Raw genomic sequence first — 19,312 nt, forward strand, 5'->3', positions numbered from 1 at the left:
ACTTTAAGACAAAGTACGAGCTTGTGCATAATTAGTGCCCAGCAGCAGGTATTAGTATGTGTTTTTATTTGTGACACATGGCTCACTTTCCTCTCTTGAGCATGTATTGCAAGTTAATAAAAATCAATCAACTTTTAAAAGAAAGTGCATAAAAAATGGGGGTTCTCCACATCTAACAATAGCCATTTTCAAAATAAAAATACTTTTTTATGCATGCTTGATTAAAAATAACTATTGAAACCCCAGCCAAGCTTGATTTAGCATGGCACTTAGGTTATCAGTTATAACCAAATCTCATTTTAATAGCACTGAAAAAGGAATATTATTATTTAAGGGAATCTTCTTAACCTTGTAGAGAAAATTCAAGCAGTAGTGTCAGCAGGAGGCCTTAAGCCTGTGACACTCGTTAGAAATCTCACAAGTGGGCAAGGCATGAACATGGGCATCGTACAGCAGCAGCCCGGTCAGCCCATCACTGTGATGTCTGCTGCCCCTCCGGCCCAGACCCAGGCAGCTACCATCCTCAGCCAGCCAGTCACATCTCAAGCAGGGGGGATCACTCTGTTTCCCCAGTCAGCTGTGCAGCTTGTCAGCACTTCTGGTTCTCACGTCCCACAGCAACAGTTGTTGGTAAGCAAACCATTCTTATACTGATGTTTTAGTTAGCTCTAGATCAGTGTGTGTTGAGATAATTCATGTGATATGATACATTTTGTTGAAAATTTGTTGTTGTACTTGTTTGCATTTAAAGCCTAATGCAATAAACATGTACATGATGAAAGTATTAAACATGTTGAATGGTAGGTAAGAAATAACATAATATCTATAGAGATCTGTATTTGTAAATAAAGCAAATTTAAGGCCGGGAAATTTTTAATTAAAATTCTCAGGATAAACAAATTTTTATTGACAGAGTTATCACCCTTTTTATGATCTTTTATTAAGGTATAAGGAATCATTCTTCAAGTATAATGTGCTGATCATTTTGGTCAGGGGGGATCAAATCCTATAAAGCCCAAAGGGCTTTAAGATAGATTTATGGTTGTTAAGTGATTACCATAAAACTAGAAATTGAGTTCTAATATGGCAATTGTTTGAGATGATGAGGAATAATGTGTATTTATCACTTCATGTAAACTTTTAATAGAAAATAGTGTCATTTCCCTATTGAATATGGCATTAAACATCACATTAATTTTTTGGCTTTGCTTGTTGAAATTGATTTTGGTTTGTTATAATAGTTGTTATCAAAGAAGGATGAATAATTTTTTTTTTTAAATTATCAATTTCTGCTTGTTAAAGTAAGTATGTGTAATACTTAATGTCTGAAAATTCTGTTCAAGGTGACTACAATAGCTGGTGTCCCTGTTACCCTCACATCTAAACGACAAGCTGAGGAATACACAGAAAACAATGGCCACGCTTCAGAGCACACGGAAGCTAAACAGATCAAACTAGAAATTAAGGACGAAACTAAAGAATAGAAAGAAGAGTTTTATCAAATTGGAATATTTTGGATAAGATTTATTACCCATGATTTTTGTCATTTTAGAATGGATTTTAAAATCATGACAATGACATATTTGAAATCCTGAAGCATATAATAAACTAAAGTGGAGGTTTTCAGAGATACGAAATAGCAACAGACGATAGCGTTATTTGTGTGAGTGTACATATAAAGTTATTCAATATCTGCACTTGGTATTCAAGTGAGTTATCATGAAATAAATTTGACGGTACTGTGGAGTGGAGGTTCAGAGATATTGTGCGGAACCAGTTTTGTACAGAACCAGCTATAGTGCTCATTTTGTGATTATTTCATAGCCAACATTGCAGATAAGGCAGCTCCGATGCGACCTATTGCTTTCTTCAGATTGAAATTAAAAGTTCTGTCAGCAATCAATATAAAATTAATAATAACAGATACTCTATTTGTTATGGTTTTTCTTTTCAATTCTGCATTGTGTGAATTATGTGCAATATGACCACAACAGAATTCAAAATGATAAATGATCCAGAATGAATTATACTTGACTGTAACAGTTTGTTGTAGAATATGGTGGTGTTAGATGTTCTTATAAAATAGCACTGAATCTATTGTTACTCGTCCTAACATCTACTGTTATTGCTTTGTGCATTAAGTGTAATTTTTTTTACTTTCTTTTTGTTCTTGCATTTGTTTTATTGCCATTAAGTGTTAGGATTAAATTTTTAAATTGGCTTGTTATGAAAGATTTTTTTATACATAGTTTTTTTTATGAAAATTCAAATGTACATTTTCAAAAAGAACAAAAACAACTGTGCAAAAAGTGGATAATTATTCAATAATTTACCAACACTGTAAAATTGATCTTGATCTGTTTGTTGTGAGAAAAAGTTTTCATTTATGAATTTGTTGTTAAAAATGAAAAGAACATTTTTAAATATGGATCTTTTATCCTTTTCCATTGGTGTACCTGGTATATTAAATTGTTGCAACTTGAAATTGTAATTGCTGTTCAGATAAACAAGGTTGTGGTGTCAATCTCAGTTGAAGAACAAAGTTTTCCTTCCATTAAAGATAACTATTGCACAAATATGGGATGTTTATAATGCCATCAAAATTTCAAGAAATGTATCAATACAGACATATTGGTCATCTTTTTTAAAATAATTAAACACAGTAGTCCTGCATGTCCAAATGACAAACTTATGGGATCATTCATCTATCTCTTTCTCTCTTTTTACATGATTTCATTGTGTATGTCATCAATCATGTTGTATAAGCAGCAGATTTCTGCTGAGAGTATCCTCAGTGTGTGAATAAACATACTGTTTTAATCCAGCACTGTGTTTTTGGTATTTCCTATATTCTGACAGTATGAACCATTCCTTTTTCACACAAAAGATTGCTTATGACCCAAGGGTTTGCATGATTGTGATTTTGACCCAATGTTGTTTGTGCAATTCAAGGTCACTGGAAAAATGCATAATTTGTTTTCACTCTATACCTTTCTTATGGAGAAACACTGGAAGTTTAAATTCCCATAAAGATTGCTTATGACCTGAGGGTCAGTCATGATCTAGACACAAGGTCATTTGTGCAAGAACATGGCCACTTAAAAAATGCACAGTTCCTGCCTTGGCCATATCTTGTCATTAAAAATTATTTAAAGCTTATTTATTTATTTAAAGCTTGACCAAAAATCTGCATGTGACCTGAGATTACAGCATGTCAAGTTCAAGGTCACAAGAAATGGAGCTGTACAACAAAAATTATATTTGCATAGCAAGCTGCTTACAGTGCCTCAAGTTCTACCTTGCATAACTATGTAAATGAATCAGAGCTTGCTTTGGATACAGAGAGTGAACATGATTTTGTGATATCAAAAATTGGAATTCTTGATATCAGAAAACAGGATCCATTTTCTGATATCAAAAATGAGTTTTTGAAATCAGAAAATAGATTTTTTGATATAAAGAATTTTAATATAAAGACTTTTTGATATCAAGAATTAGTTTTTGATATCAATAATTCGAATTATTGATATCAAATAGTTATTTTTTGATATCAGAAAATACAACAAAAATATTAAACCAGCACCTCGTATAAAACAGCGCCCCATATTTGTGATATAAAAAAACAATGTCTGAAAATCGATTTTCTGATTTAAAAAAATAATTTTCTAATATCAGAAATTCGATATCAAAAAAATCATTTTCTGATATCAGAAAATACCTCGACAATTATTAAAACGGTGCACAATAAACGTGAGAGGTAAAATTTAATTATATTGTACAGATATTATCACATTAATTTTCAATGAATTGATCAATTGCAGATTTTGCAAGCAGTTTAAAGTGCAAGGATTGAATCAAAATAACAATTAAAGTACGGAATATATGTATGTTACGTACATTAGTTTTACCCCTATTCCATCACACAATGGTATTTTTCATGACTTCAGTCCAAAGTCATGAAAAATATCATTGTGCAACGGCCAGAGACATAAATAACAGAAAGGGACAGGGAATGGTTTAGCGAAACAGTTATATCATTGTATTAGTTAGTCTTTGCATCCGCTAGATATTGACTACTGCATTTGGATCAGTTAAAGGACTGCGAACAATAGCATTGTTTAGCCGCCTAACTAAAAGTAATTTTTTGAAAGTTGTCTAATCAAAGTTATTTTTTTAATTATAATGTAAACATTTATGTATATTTTCATTAAATAAAAATGATTTGGTCAAACAAAGAGTGATAACTTTGTATTTTGGGTTAAAATAGGTCATTTCATAATAGAAAATAACGGAAAACGGAAATGTTTTTTAAAACATCTCCCCCCCCCCCCCCCGTGAAACAAAAATTCCCTTTGAGGGGATTTAATGATTGTTATTTAGCATATTTTTACCAAAGGGTTTGTTGTTTCACAGGGGGGAACATATGTCTACAGACCGAAATACATTCCAAAAAAAGAATTTTGCTTTGTAAATTTTCGAAAAATAATTAACAGATATGAATAAAAATGAAATTTTTCTTTAATATATATCGGAAATATGTTATAATTAAGTTTTTATGCACATATTGTCCGCTAAAAATATTTCCTCACTCATAGAGACCGATTTCAATGAAATTTTTTTAAGACCCCGCGTTAGCAAAACTTTTGTTTAAAGATAATTAATTTGATTACAAATTTTATTTTGATATAAATTGATAAATATTTGATTATTCTTTTTAGTAGAAAACTTAGTTTTTAAATATCTGACAGAAATTCCGAAATATTTGGATGTAAAATGTAGGCGGGAAACGGGCGTTAGCGTTCGCAGTTCTTCCCATGAATAGTTTCTGTACTTTGATTTTCTTTTTGTATTACGAGTTATCGTTCTTATTTTAATAGCCACGTGATCTTCTTGACTACACCGGAAGTCGTGTCTGCCATAGCGACCAACAACAACCATTTTATCAAGTTGGTAGTGAGGTAGACTCCTCTAGTTTTAGTGGAGTTTCTGGTCACACATGTGAGTGTGACACGAGTGTTTGACTATCATAAATTGGAATTGAACAAAAATCATGGCCACAGCAACATTAATGAGCAGGGAAATCCCTCCGGAGAGGCCACAAGTGCAGATCGCCGAAACATCAGGAGGCTCTCGTAATGCTGATATGGAAATCACTTACACGGGCAACACAGGAAACGATATGGGAATCTCCACGATGGGTTTCAGGGCTTCAAAGTATAACCCTCCGGAGTGGCACGAAAGCAATTATTCTAAGTATTATCAATCTTTTGTCGACAGAGATAATGCTGAGAGAATTCGCCATGAATCTAAGAGAACGGCCAGCGAAACAGAGGCTATTACAAACAAAACGCAAACAGAGGTGACAAAGAAGTTGGGAGAGAGAATTCAAGATATTAACTTTTGGAAATTTGAATTAGAAAGAGAAATACAAGATGTCATCTCTGAAACTGATCTGCTGTTGTCACAGAAGAAAAGATTGGAAAATGCTTTGCGTGCTACAGAAATTCCTCTTCACATAGCCACAGATAACTTGAACTGCCGACAGAGAAGACAAGGTGTAGATTTGGTACAGGATAACGTAGAACTTGGACTACTTAAAGTAAGTTATTAAATTAAACGTTCTAAATGAGAATTGCAAAAATATATAATCTTTAAAATCCTTAATCTGACACTTTTGATACAGAGTAATTAATTTGAATACATTAATTCATGTGTACTAAATAATTACTTTCAGGAAGTTGAAATTATCAACAATGTTCAAGATTTGCTCAAGAAAACAATTGACCAGTCCGATAAGCAAATAAAGTGAGTAGTTTGAAAATTCTTGATGTCTTAGCCATTTGTGTGTTTTGTAAAAGAATCCACCAGATACTCACCATACCAATAATTTTTTTTATCAAGGTTAAATAGAAATGCAAAACAAAATCTTGAAATGGACTGGAGTGATAAAAAAGAGGCTCTTGAGATTGATAGCAAATCTGGTGCCCTCAGGAATGAGCACACTGATAAGCAGTTCTACTCTGGTGCAGCCAAGTTTGAGGAGATGTAAGGAATAAATTATCAATCTATCATTCATTATTACCTGAGGTCTAACTTTAAAATACTTGCAAGACCTCACAAATGTAAAACAATGTTGACAGATGAAATACCAATGACTAACAGAAAAACAAGAAGAAAATTTTAGTAAATCAATTGAAAAAATAAAGTTGTACATGTATTTCCTCTCTGACATCTGAGCAATGGATTAATCTTTTTATAGTCAGTCTACTCCTGAATCCTGGGCCCAGTTTACACATGACAACATTGTCCGAGCAGAGCACGAGAGGATGGCGTCCATTCAGCTGAGACAGCTGATCGATAACATTCTGTCGGACACCTCCAGAGACATGCGAGAGCAGTGTGACACAGTGGATGTCTGCTTCCAGAAACGCCTTGAAGAAATGGAGGATGCTAAATCTAAAATGGAAGAAAATCTCAGAAAGGTATTGTTATCAATATTTCATGGAAGCTTCACCTGTTTACATGTACTCTTCATTCATTCCCCCTAACCTTTTCTGAACTTTATTGCAATTAATAAATCAAAATTTTTTTCCAGATGTGTGATGAAATTTGCCAGATGGAGAAGAACATTGATATGCTTAGGAAGGCAATCAGAGATAAGGAAAATCCAATGAAGGTTTCTCAAACTCGCCTCAACAACCGCACATACAGGCCTGGAGTCGAGCTCTGCCGTGACCCAGTACAATATAAGTAAGGAGGCTTTTCCTGAAATTCAAATTGTTAATGGTTACATCAACAGATGATGCATGCAGTTTTTCTGTTTACTAGTATTTTGTCTTTAGATAAATTCAGCATGTTAAATGAAGAGAGTTATATTCTAAATTTCTCCTTGATCTATATCACTGTAAAGAATAACAACAAAATGATGCATTGTATAAATATTATATGTATTTGATTTATCAGGCAAAATTTAACAACATTTTGATTTTTCAGATTGGTGGGTGAGGTGAATGAAATTGCTCAGTCTATTGATGCTCTAACCGAACAACTGAACAATGCCGAGAACTCCCGAAAGGACCTCCAGGATAACAGGATGGCTCTGGAGAAGGAAATTGCCTGCAAGAAGAACAGTATATTCATTGATAGAGACAAGTGTGTCAGTGTGCGCACTAGGTACCCTACCACTCTCAAGCTGCAGGGATACCAGTAACCGTCCAGATTGCCCCCTTTTAGACTTTATATCTCACTGCTTCTGTCTGTCTGTTTAGATCTGTTGCCAGATCAAAGCTTGCACTGCACGTCCATTAATGTACTGTTGTGAAACTTTTTTAAAATTTCTAATCTTATTGACATAATATTTACCATCATGGGATTGTAAATCATGCCTCATCAAGCAAGTTTGCAGAATCTACTAGATCTATCAAGTATTTTACAAAGGGGATCAATTATTCTTGGATTTTTCCTTGCCCTTTGTACATTAAATTATATGTGTGATATTGAGTACAGTATTTTGTAAATAAAGGTATATGTGAAGATTATGAAAACAAACTGGTTATTTTTTTTATTCACTTGTTTGTTCATCATCCAGTATGGATTTTCACATAAAAAGTGCTGGTCTGGTAAGCAAGAAAGAAAAGTTGCACAGCTTTTGGACATGTTTTTATCTGGGATATATAACCAAGTTTTTCTTTAACACAGTTCTTAAGTCGTCAGTGTTTGATCAGTTACAATGTATATCTTATACCTCTTTAAGCCTTTCAAATTGAATCATTATATTTTGAAAGATGAAGTCTCATAACTGTGATGGGGTGTGAAAACAAATTGAGTTGTGCACACTTCCATATGGAATGTAAATATAAGAGATCATAATACATTGTACAATAACATTCTCAAAGTGAAAATAATTTAATGGGGTATCATCAAAAATTCATCTGGCTAATAAAACACAATAAAGCCAAAACATTAAGATTACAACCAGAAGCTACAATTTCATAACAAGTCTTCTTAAATGAATAAATACATCTTGAAGGTGAACCCATGTATATGTAGTTCAATAAAAATGCTAATCCAGAGTCCAATGGTGGACATTCTAACTATACTAATGTAGTTGCCATAATCTTGACAGTCATCCACATATCTTGAAAACTACAGCTTTGCAGCCAAAGGACAAAGGATAGCTATAGCTGCATATTTACTGGTATACCCAAGAGATATAGAATTACCCCAACATTTTTTATTGTTTTGCCTCGGACTGGAATGTCTCGACGTCTCGATTGGATGAATAGCGTCACATGATTGCCTTATAAATTTCTTTACACAGCGAGCGTCAAAATTTATACGGCAACATGGCGGACGTAACGTTATTTAAGCTGATTTTTTACACAAATGTTCAACCATACCTTTGATTTTTAAGCCCCAAAATATTAAGAGTGACCCCCCTTTGCTCGTGACATAATATTATGATCCTACAATATGGCATCCAGGTTTGCACAGATGACTGACGAGAAAGCTGAAAAATTAGAGAATTAAGCAATGAATTTTAATATCATGTATTATCTTCTGTTTGTTTACATATCAAACTTTAGGTCCTCGACAAAACAAAACACTTATTAGGTTTGTTACTGACTGTGTAAAGAAATTTGTGGGACCTAATAAGTAATAATATCTTCATATTCCAACCAAGTCCATGCAATTATACTGATGTCTATAGTTTAAATGAGATGTAATCAGGGATGTACAAAAAGTGTGTAAATTCCATAGTGAGGTGAAACATCACAGCCTAATGTACCAAAGATTGATCTTCTTTGAAGTAGATCATTTTTTTATGATCTTAAATCTGAACACATATTTCTCTTTCATCTCCACTATTACTACAACCCCTATAAAATCCACAGACCTCTTAAAAGTTTAAATTATTTCGCTGTAGAGGTCTCGCCTGTGTGGACGTACATCTTGCGCCACTGTGTTACTCGGTCGCGATGAAATTATCAAATTTTACACACTTTTTCCAAGCCAGGAGAATACTTACATGAAATAAACAGGAAAAGACATAATTTACAAACAGAAAATACACATGAAACAAGATATATATGCACAAAATCTCAAACCATAAAAGGAATACATGTACTACTTGTCAAACAAAAATTTCAGGTGTGCAACCGGGTGAAATGAAATCGAAGGGTTTATATACCTGCGTGACAGTGCCTATTTATGAGCAGTGTTCAGCATTAAGACAGAGTAACAACAGAGAAAGAGTGTAAGAAAATAAATTTTATTGATAACATATCCATGCATATAAAAGCTGATGATAAATAGATACATGTATATAACCGGTCATATTAATCTGAGGAGTCTTTGTCTGTCTCCACGGTATCCACAACAATCACTGGGTAGGTTTTGAAGTTGGTCATGAAACAGAGAGTCCTCAACAATTGGAGGTAATCACTGAAAAAAGATGATGCTTGTACTATAATACTCCCTAGTACAAATTCAATACTATATATGTAGTAAATTCTTTAAAAGATATCGCATATCATTAGACAAAAAGTTAATGTTCTCTCTAGTAAATTGATTGCTGGCAAAACCACAACAAATGCAACTAGAACTGTCCTAATGGGACTAATACCCCCGCAAGGCTAATTTCAAATGGGACAAATAATTGAATTGAATAATAAAGGTTTGGAACACATACAAAAAAAAAAAATTCTAGAATTGTTAAAAAAAAAAATAAATTAGTTAACAAGAAAAATTAAAATCAAAATTGTCAGAATTTCACAGTACATACATATCTACAACAGTAATACATATACAAATGTATGTATCTGATGATATATATTTTTTAATTTAATTGATTTAAAGAAAAACAAACAAAATGACAATAACCCCTCCCTTTGCAGTAAATGGAAATACCGGTGGCCAAGCAATGCTCTTCTGTTGATAAAACTTTCAATATCTTTCTAATAAGAGTCTTGACAGATGCAATTAGTTGTTTCAAATTTTCCTCACTTTCTCCTATGGCACAATGGAACTCCATATCAGAAAATTGATCTCATAGGACTATGATTTTCTTTGATGAGCTTGTTAAATTTAATAAACTCCCAAAACATTACCATAATTACCATACTATGTAAAAATATGTAAAAAAGAAAATTTAATATTTCAAACAATTTTAAAATCGCCAAAACACTACAATCATATCAGTAATTTTGAATTTCATTTAAATTAATGCCCAATAGGGTCACTTCATCAATTTACTTGACAAATAAACTTAAACAACCTCTAAAAATAGTTTCACTTCTTTATGAATAATGATATTATTTATTTCCTTATAATGATAGAACTTTTGGTTTACATGAAACAGTTTTAAAATAGCCCCAAAACCATCACCCATTTTACAGATTATCAATTTCCCCTAAACACATGCTCGATCTGAACCATGGCTCAGATAATGGCTCCCTTGGGACAAATGAATTCAGCCACACTTGTCTTTGATGTTCTTATTAGCTCCTAAGAATTTATCATTGACAAACAAAAACTTTGCATTGTCAGTTGATAGAATACTTATAAAAAATATTTTTTTTTATTAATTAAGACATAAAGACAAAAAACCTCCATCTGGATGTATTTATATAAATATATTCTATTTCTAGAGTGTTTTCTGTTAATTAATTAATAAAATCTGTAAGGATTACCTCCCTTACTTTTCAACATTAGTGTACAATATATAGAATAAGGAAAATGAAAACTGTCATAAAATCATTAAATCTTGTCTGATCTTAAAAAAAATTGCAGGTGCACATCTTCAGATAGTGTTCAACATATGTACAAATTTTCAAACTGTTCCATGCAGTAATAAAAAATTCTATAGGGGGGACAAAGTTGCGTCTACAGACAGACGGACAGACGGACAGACGGACGGACAGACAGACGGACAGGGTGAAACCAATATACCCCCCTAAACTTTGTTTGCGGGGGTATAATTATTGACAATCTTTTGGTTTAGTACTTAACCTTGTAAGGAATGCGTTAGAGATTGGGCCTGAATTACCTGGCTGAGAGTCCTGGGGACTCCATTTGTTTGGTTATGACTGAGATGATGGACTGCTGTAGTAAACAGACCAAGTGTTGGTACTGAATCTGGAACATCAGGTGTATATAGCGCTCCAGCTGTTTTGTTGACCTGTACTGTACTCGAGAATTCAGCTCAGGTAAAACACATTCACCTGTAATCAGATAGATATAGCCTGTGTCAGTGTTCTAAAATTTGATACATGTACTTAAATATCATCATTTCAGCTCATGGTACATAAAGTCAATTGCTAGTAACTTATATACTAGCATTTGTGCTGTGGACAATACCAGTGAGGAAGTTGTTTACTATGGTTTAATATAGCAGTTACCCAAAGGTTTGCAACAGTAAAAATATAAGACTTACAGTAAGCCCTATCAGCCTAAGAAAAAGGATGAAAACCATCAAATGGAGAAACAAAATAGACTTACTAGAAAATGGAGACCACATCATATCTGACCTGGTGGTGGGAGGTGGAGGATTCCATTTAGGCTCTCTGTGAGCTTGGCACAATGCCAGCTCATTGATGCAATCTGAAAACAATAAAGATATATCATTACCGGTATTATATTGTACTTCTAAGATATATCATCACAATAAGAATATTCAAATACATTCACAAGGAAACCTTGAAGACTGCATCATTTCTGTGTATCTCTGATTACTGACTTTTAAACATCAAACTTGTTTATATAAACATTCAATAAATCATACCAATATCTTCAGAATCCCATTCTTCTTGAAGTTGATAAAATCTTGTTAAGACTGTTTCCAGTATATTCTTTGTCCTCAAAACTTCATACACAGGCGTTTCATCTGAAAACAGGTGGGCCAATACATGTGTATGTTACAATAATTGCAATAATGAAAACCACCTCCTTACCATTTTTACAACCAAATGATAATGGTAAAAAATGACAACAGTAAAAAAGTAGACATCATTGAGATGGGGACCATCTCAAAGGGTCCCCTCTTAAATACAGGACATAAACATGAAATAATTTAGAGGACTTTGCTTGACCTTATCCTCTGACTTAAAAGTTTAGTTTTAGATTATAACACATCCTATATTAATCAGGTATTGTATGGATGTAGTATAAGGTAGATACAACCAAGAGGAAAACATCTAAGTTCTAGAAAAGTAGTTTGTACAAAGGTCTATAAAGTCCGAGCAAGATATGGTCAAAGGGAGAAAATTAAGGTCCAAAACTGGATGTCATAGGTATATGTTATGATGTTGGCCAATGACCTAAAAATTTGGTTCAAGGTCACTGCATACCCTTTATCCATAAGCACTACTTACGTGAAATATGAGCAAGATATGATAAAAGGTAAATAATATATGGTCTAGACAAGGACTCCTCAAAGAGTTCTCATATGACCTTGACCTTTGACCTACGATTCAAGGTAACTGCAAATCCTTTATCCTGAGACTCATGTATGAAATACTCTAGATTCCATATTTCATGCAAATACGTGTACTTAATTCTGTGATTCAACCATTTTGCATCAAATCGCTAGTTTATCACAGTTTCATTTAGCGGTAAAGTACATCTGTCCGTAAAATAAAGGTGAGATTTAAAAATCTCAGAGATGTGCTTCTTGTGACTTTACGTGAATATTAATTCCTCACGGTTACCAGTTATAAGAAAGCTTCAGTAGATTGGGCAAAAGAAGAGAATAAATAGTCCAGACATGGATTTTACACACAAATCGGCTATTACCTTAAACTTTGACCCAAACAGTTGGTTTAAGGTTCATCCCATCACCAATAAAACAGTAGAACATTTTTTATCAATACCACAGAAGGGCAATAACTCGAAACTGGAAATCATGTTAATGTATTTGGTCTGTTTTGGTAGAAAATTCTTTTAAAAATCATTAAAATTGAAATAATAAATATGAAGTAATTGTGTAGAATATAAAAGAAATATCTCAATTTCCCAAATTACATACTTTAAATCATTGCTGTTAACATACCAATCTTAATAGGATAAAACTTAGTACATGTACTTTGAGAATGCTGAACAGAATATTCACTAAATAAACAGCGTGGTGCAATAATTTACATCCGGAAATTCAACCTGAGTCATCTATGTTCAATGGTATTAATGATCACGGTTTGCAAGATGTTAATGATTAAAATGTTTTACATTGTTAGTGATGTAAAAAAAATTAATATTTACCCATGGATATGCCATCTGTCAGTCCTTCCAACATCTTCCCCAGGTTCCTGTACTCATGTTCCACCCTCTGAGCTGCCAGGGCTGATTTATATCCCGGATCTTGCTCAAACTGAACAAACAAACCATCACAAACTGTACATCAATTGTAGATTTTCATATTTGTTAAATTTATCATTTTTTTATGCAATCTGTCATACTCAATAGGTTCCAGTTAAAATACATATATGTACATGATAGCTGTCTATGAAAAACTGTCATGGTAATAAATACTAAGGCTTATGTTCCTTTATTCATTTACAGTACATGTATATTTATCTGTTAAAGTTTGACTTTAGATGTTCACTCTTTATCTTTAAATATAAACAGAATAAACAGATACTTTACACTTCAATGTACATGTGTGTATTATGTTTTCAAATTTCAAGTCAAACAATTTTATGTCAATAAGGTACCGTTATATAAATAGTGCCTGTTTGGGAGGGTAACAGTTGAAATTGACAACCCAAGAAAACCACTGTCAACCGACGTGAAGCGGAGGTTGACAATGGTTTTCGAGGGGTGTCAATTTCAACTGTTATCCTCCCAAACAGGCACTATTCATTTTATTATACTGAATGTCTTAATATTAGAGAAAATTTTACTGCTTTTATATAGAAATGGCGTGAATTCTACAGCAAACCGTACGTGCATGTAAGAATTCGTTGTGTTACTTGTTGCCAAGTGTGTTGCTAACGCTGAGGGTAATAGAACGGATTATCAACTGTGTCTAAACCAATCAGATTTCAGTATTTAACATGAAAGTATAATAATACTGTATATACAAGACCTCCCATCTGTGGAACTCTCCTTACCAGTCTCTCCACTGATTCAATGAAGTCCTGTCCAGACTTGGTAGAATCCACCTTTTTTGTGACTCTAACGACCGATAATTTCTGTCTCAGTCTGTGGTTCACCGACACTAGCTTTCTCAGCTTTGATGGTATCTCAACTTGGCTCCTAAAAAATGGACATTCTGACAGTTATTATGCTTTTTCTTTGATGACAAGAAAGTGTTTTAGTATACTACACATGTCCTTCATTTATCATTCTATATATGGTAATTTACTGATTGATCAGTCACAAAGGTCAAGGTTAAAAGAGATTGTGCTTCAAAAGTTCTATCTATATGTGTACTCACCCATCTCTGTACAAGTTAAATCTGTTATCTTTCTTAGGCTCAGTATTTGTTGCCCTAACATCCCTGTCATTACAATTTTTTTCTACATTTGTAGATTTGGAGTCAATGTGACAAGCCTGAGTGGTGTGTGAATCATGCTTCTGTACATGACTGGCCGAAGCCGACCGAGGTGAAACATCATCAGCATCACTATGGTTACGTTGGTTTGTCTCCAGCCTAGTCGAGTCTTCACAGACTGGGTCAGGACTGTTGCTCTGGCTAGCTGACTTGACCTTGTCATTGACAGCAGGTGCTGTCTTCTCAGTGACAGTAGGAGCTCTCTGGTCAGTGACAGCAGGTGCCCTGGTTGTGGATCTTGTTCCAACCCTCCCTACATGCCCTCTCCCTACTAACTTCTTATTCTTTGTTCCTCTGATCATTGCTTCTTGATTTGTGGAGTTTTTCGGAAATGACAGACCAGGATTTGTTTGAAAAGGAGCCTTGATGTGACTTTTGTTTGATGGTGGTGCAGGATTTCTGCTAAATTTTCTGCTTTGTGCATTTGATTTCTCAGAAGGCTTTTTGATAGAAGTTTTAGATGAGGAATTCATTATTTCATTAGACAAAACACTTTTTGCTTTTTCATTTTCATCTATCTTCAGCTCTTTCTTTTGGGAAGATGGAGCAACAGTCCTTGAGTAACTTTTAGGACAATCCTCTGTCTGAATACGAAGAAAATAATTCAATAAATTGTTTATGTTCAATTCCAATGCAACATGGACCTTCTTTTGTTGTAAAAAAAAATGTGTTGTTTAGATTGCAGTCAGCATCACATGCAGTATATCTCTGTCATTTAATTTAATAATTGCCTTTATGTCTTACCATAATCAATTAAATTACTAGAGCACTTAGATAAACATTTTTTGCCTATATACCATGTATACTCCCTGAAAAATTTCAAACACAGTTTGAATCATTTTGATATGGTTTAATATCAACTTGCCTTCTTTTGCAATGTCCTTGCTTTTTGAGCTTTTGCAAGAAGTTTTTCCATGGCATTAAGTGCCTCTCTCTCAGCTGGTGTTAAACTTTCTAAAATGTTTGCATGTGATAATTACACAAATACATATAAATCATTTTTTTTTTCAATCTATCTAAAAGGGTGCCCTTCATCATGTAAACTTTTACAAAATAACCTGAAGAGCAGAATGCAGTCCAATATGTGTACATGCAGGTTGTTTAAAAAACTTAGAAATTGCATTCTCTATCTTTGGGTAAATTAAAAAAGCTGATTGTGCACATATATGCAAGAAAAAATATTTATCCTTAAATCCATTAATAAAACTCTTCCACTCAAAACACTTTTTTTTCAAATGATATACATGTACTGGGCATACAGATTACAGAGCCAGGTTCATGTACATGTATAGTCTAAAAATTGTACATGTATACTCTTAATTCACCTGTAGGACTTTCTACAGGATTGCTACTTTAATCACCTGTAGGACTTTCTTTAGGACTAAGGATTACTACTTTATTTACCTTAGGACTTTCTTTAGGATTATTACTTTATTTACCTGTAGAATTTTAAAAGATTACTACTTTAGTTACCTGCAGGACTTTCTATAAGATTACTACTTTCCATCTGTTCATCACATCTTTTTCTTTCATCAGATAAACACTTGTCATCATTTATTGGTGCTTTGATATTATTGCTTCCTTTGCCGTTTTTTGGCCTGTCAAAAATATACATTACATTTAATAGTGTAAGTAAGTAAGTAAGTAATTTATTCATAGTGACATGTGTATACATTTCCAATTGTAATATCAACAACTGTAAGCATAGATTTAACACCCGGCCCATCAGGTCTATATGCCCCTTTAAACACATTATGCATGAAAAAGAAAAGAAAATAACACAGCATCAAGTGATAAACAAAGATTTGAGAGAAAATATGCATGTATAAGTATAAAGCTTCAATTCATATAATACAGTATGTGTTAATTTTCTGAACAATAAAGATTAATTGTCTACATGTACAAGAATGATATAAGTATCCGGCAACATGCCGAGGATAATTTGAATTATTATTGAAAGTACAATTAGTGAATCTGTGTCTATAAAATTCTACAATAGTAATTGATTAATGTGTAATTAGTAATTCAAAAAAGGGTTCTGATATTTGATTGAATCTGATTATATAAAATTTATATACTTAAAAATTACCATGGCTTAAAGAGTAGCTGTAACTGTGAACAATCACATTCAAGTTTCTTAATCTTTTTTTCAACATCCTTTTCTAGTGTTTTTAAGTACTGACAAATGCTGAAAAAAAGAAAAACACTGATATTATTAAACAGTATCAACAAATGGTACAGGTGTACAAGTTTCCTAATTTAATAAATTTGAGAACTGGGTTTTTAGAAAATCTTGCAAAATCTGTCATTGTACTAATTATAGTAAAAACTGAAGTACCTGGTAAATATATGATCCTTCAATAATGCATGAGATCTCTCTAAATTAGACTGCAGACTTATCAATTATTTGCAGACTTATCAATTATTTGCAGACTAATCAATTATTTAAAATTTACATCAAATTTAAAGAGTCTTAGATGTTCATAATCATATCATTTATTTCAGAGTGGAAAAAATGTTTAATAAATTACAGTTTATTTTGATTAATTCATTATGATTTCATCAATTTTAGAAGGTTTTCTTAAAACCCAGGTATAGATTTTCAAGAAATAATAAAGTACATTCACTTCAGTACTTTTATTTTAATTTGATGTTCTAAAAATATGGAACAAATGGTATGTAATATTTACTTCAATGCTCGGTTAGTATGTAATATTACTTTTTACCATGATATAAAAGTAGATAAATAAACCTACTTCATGTAGGTAAAAACCTTTGTAGGTAATTCACATTCTCTCACCAGAGGTCGTGCTATACACAAGCTTCGCTTACACCTCTGTCAACGCCCGATGTACAAGATTCTTGTACAAACTTAAACGATGGGCAAAATGTAATAAAAATCTATGTAATTATTCCTTTTGTCTATGAATATGATTATGAATAATTAAAATTATTTCTTTAATGCCATTATTTATTTTTATTTCAACGTTACTGGAGGAACTATTTTGCGGAGGTAAACATTAAAATATGATCACATGATCTAGTTTGACAGAAGTTTGAAAAATCAGTTTCTGTACACTACCGATTCATCGATGATTTTACATAAATCAGCAGCAATGTCATCTCCTGTGATGTTTTTAAACGTGTCCTCAAAGTCATTGCCCGTCCATGACTTCCCTTCACGCTGATTGTACAACAGAAGAAGCGAATCAACAATGCCATGTGCTCGCCATGCTTGTTTTGATCATGTGACAGACTATTTTTCCGGCGTTGACAGAGGTATAAGCGAAGCTTGTGTAGCACGATCTCTGGTGAGAGAATGGGTAATTCAAGCTATAAATTCAAGTAGCTATAAGTACTGGACCTGAGAATTTTGTACAAAGAGAAATCTTACAATTTTTGCCTTGCATCAAATTCAACTGATATTTGCTAATGGGTCTGGGTTTTTTTTTTCAAAAAAGAAGATAAAAATTATCAAAATGTGATGGAACGGAAACGGGGCAGACTGTATCGCATAGCCCCCTAACTCCGTCACTACCCTAACTCCGTCACTTTCGGGAAACTCCTCGCCGTTTGAAATCAAGTGCGATTATGACGTCATTTTTTGCATGTCAAAAATCTTCAATTAAATGTCAACAATTTGCAACGGTTAAATTTAAAAATGTGTCAAAAAATAACAGAATTAAACCTTGTTCATTTTATGCACCATTAATTGTGTGAAATCAGCTAAAACTTTTTCACGGGTGCACTAAAATATTGATATTTCTGACATGCGGGCCCATTCGACCATTTACGGTGGTCAGCCATTTTTAGAGAGGTCAAGATGAAACATTTCACATGTAATACATTTTTGATTAAGGTAATTAATACATTTTTTTCAGTCCGCAATAGCCTTTATGCACTACTCTTGATGATAACGTCAAATCGCTCATGCCGATACTTTTGCCTTATACAGGGTATAGATATCTCCGGTATATCGCTATTTAGAATATGCAACATTTCTAAAAATGTAATAAACAAATAATATAATAAGTAATATATTAATTAATGATATAAAATATTTTAGATATGTAAGGACATAAATCAAACGGCATCCATACATTCTGAAAAGGCTATTGTGATTGTTACATGGACCCATTTTTTATTCTGGCGATCATTTCATTTCGATGAAATTAAATACAATTTAAATTGTATGCACCATTTTTACTTATTATAACTTGGCCTAGATACAAGTGGAGTTTTAACTAAATTGTTCATGTGTCTTCATTCCCTGCCATATCATAGAGCATGTGGATGACGGAGTTAGGTTCATAAGATATTATAAGCACGCGTGATAAACGTCGTATTCAGAGAGCTTATTTGAATAAAAATAAAAATATTTTTGTTAATAATTTTATAAATTATATTGTTTCAGATTATATTTAGTGATTGCAAATGATAAAAACCACAAAAAATAATTTACAGAGAAACGCGGGGGGTTTTCTGCTTATGGTGACGGAGTTTGGGTATTCGGGGATATCCTTTTAAAATACATCTTGGATTCTACAACAAATTCTTAACTTTCGTGTCTCTTTCTTAAATGAATAAGTCAATAGCAAATGCAAGTAAAATGGATATATTTCGATGAGCTCGACAACCAATCGATATCATTTTTTAGTTTCTTACTGTTCAGTAGATGATAAACATTGCAAATCCAAGGAAGTCGCCATTTTTAAAGGAGAAGATGCAAATAGTTTTTACGGAGAATATTCGAACAAAAAATAA

General features: G+C 33.0%; 3 protein-coding genes across 3 annotated transcripts in view; 2 read left to right on the forward strand and 1 right to left on the reverse strand.

Annotated features, from left to right (window-relative positions):
* Positions 1 to 2,824, forward strand: part of LOC128166797 (forkhead box protein K2-like) — a 6,370-nt gene extending 3,546 nt beyond the window's left edge. The window contains exons 7-8 of the mRNA XM_052832180.1: positions 356 to 630; positions 1,344 to 2,824. Of these exons, the coding sequence (XP_052688140.1) occupies positions 356 to 630; positions 1,344 to 1,484 (416 nt within the window). The 3' untranslated portion in view covers positions 1,485 to 2,824. The remainder of the gene's footprint in view (positions 1 to 355; positions 631 to 1,343) is intronic.
* A 2,082-nt stretch (positions 2,825 to 4,906) lies between these two features.
* LOC128165134 (tektin-4-like) lies at positions 4,907 to 7,548 on the forward strand. Its single transcript, XM_052829361.1, has 6 exons — positions 4,907 to 5,599; positions 5,735 to 5,805; positions 5,902 to 6,045; positions 6,260 to 6,482; positions 6,596 to 6,750; positions 6,994 to 7,548. The coding sequence occupies exons 1-6, from the start codon at positions 5,051 to 5,053 to the stop codon at positions 7,208 to 7,210; spliced, it is 1,359 nt and encodes a 452-aa protein (XP_052685321.1). The 5' UTR covers positions 4,907 to 5,050; the 3' UTR covers positions 7,211 to 7,548.
* Positions 7,549 to 9,257: 1,709 nt separating this feature from the next.
* On the reverse strand, positions 9,258 to 19,282 carry LOC128165132 (uncharacterized). The gene is made up of 11 exons (XM_052829360.1): positions 19,214 to 19,282; positions 16,638 to 16,736; positions 16,022 to 16,146; positions 15,414 to 15,502; positions 14,432 to 15,132; positions 14,106 to 14,250; positions 13,255 to 13,363; positions 11,783 to 11,884; positions 11,500 to 11,601; positions 11,048 to 11,222; positions 9,258 to 9,444 (listed from the first exon to the last, which is right to left on the reverse strand). The coding sequence occupies exons 1-11, from the start codon at positions 19,255 to 19,257 to the stop codon at positions 9,339 to 9,341; spliced, it is 1,797 nt and encodes a 598-aa protein (XP_052685320.1). The 5' UTR covers positions 19,258 to 19,282; the 3' UTR covers positions 9,258 to 9,338.
* Between the last annotated feature and the right edge of the window lie 30 nt (positions 19,283 to 19,312).

This window comes from Crassostrea angulata, chromosome 10, assembly GCF_025612915.1.
Source record: "Crassostrea angulata isolate pt1a10 chromosome 10, ASM2561291v2, whole genome shotgun sequence".
Lineage (NCBI taxonomy): Eukaryota > Metazoa > Mollusca > Bivalvia > Ostreida > Ostreidae > Magallana > Magallana angulata.

Excerpts from the sequence above, each read along its gene's own strand:
- LOC128165132 (XM_052829360.1), bottom strand. The coding sequence starts at position 19,257 with ATGGCGACTTCCTTGGATTTGCAATGTTTATCATCTACTGAACA. Across the intron at positions 16,737-19,213 it reads TGTTTATCATCTACTGAACA|CATTTGTCAGTACTTAAAAA; the intron begins GTAAGAAACTAA and ends TCTTTTTTTCAG. Across the intron at positions 9,445-11,047 it reads TCCCCAGGACTCTCAGCCAG|TGATTACCTCCAATTGTTGA; the intron begins GTAATTCAGGCC and ends ATCTTTTTTCAG.
- LOC128165134 (XM_052829361.1), top strand. The coding sequence starts at position 5,051 with ATGGCCACAGCAACATTAATGAGCAGGGAAATCCCTCCGGAGAGGCCA. Across the intron at positions 5,600-5,734 it reads TAGAACTTGGACTACTTAAA|GAAGTTGAAATTATCAACAA; the intron begins GTAAGTTATTAA and ends AATTACTTTCAG. Across the intron at positions 6,046-6,259 it reads GCAGCCAAGTTTGAGGAGAT|TCAGTCTACTCCTGAATCCT; the intron begins GTAAGGAATAAA and ends ATCTTTTTATAG.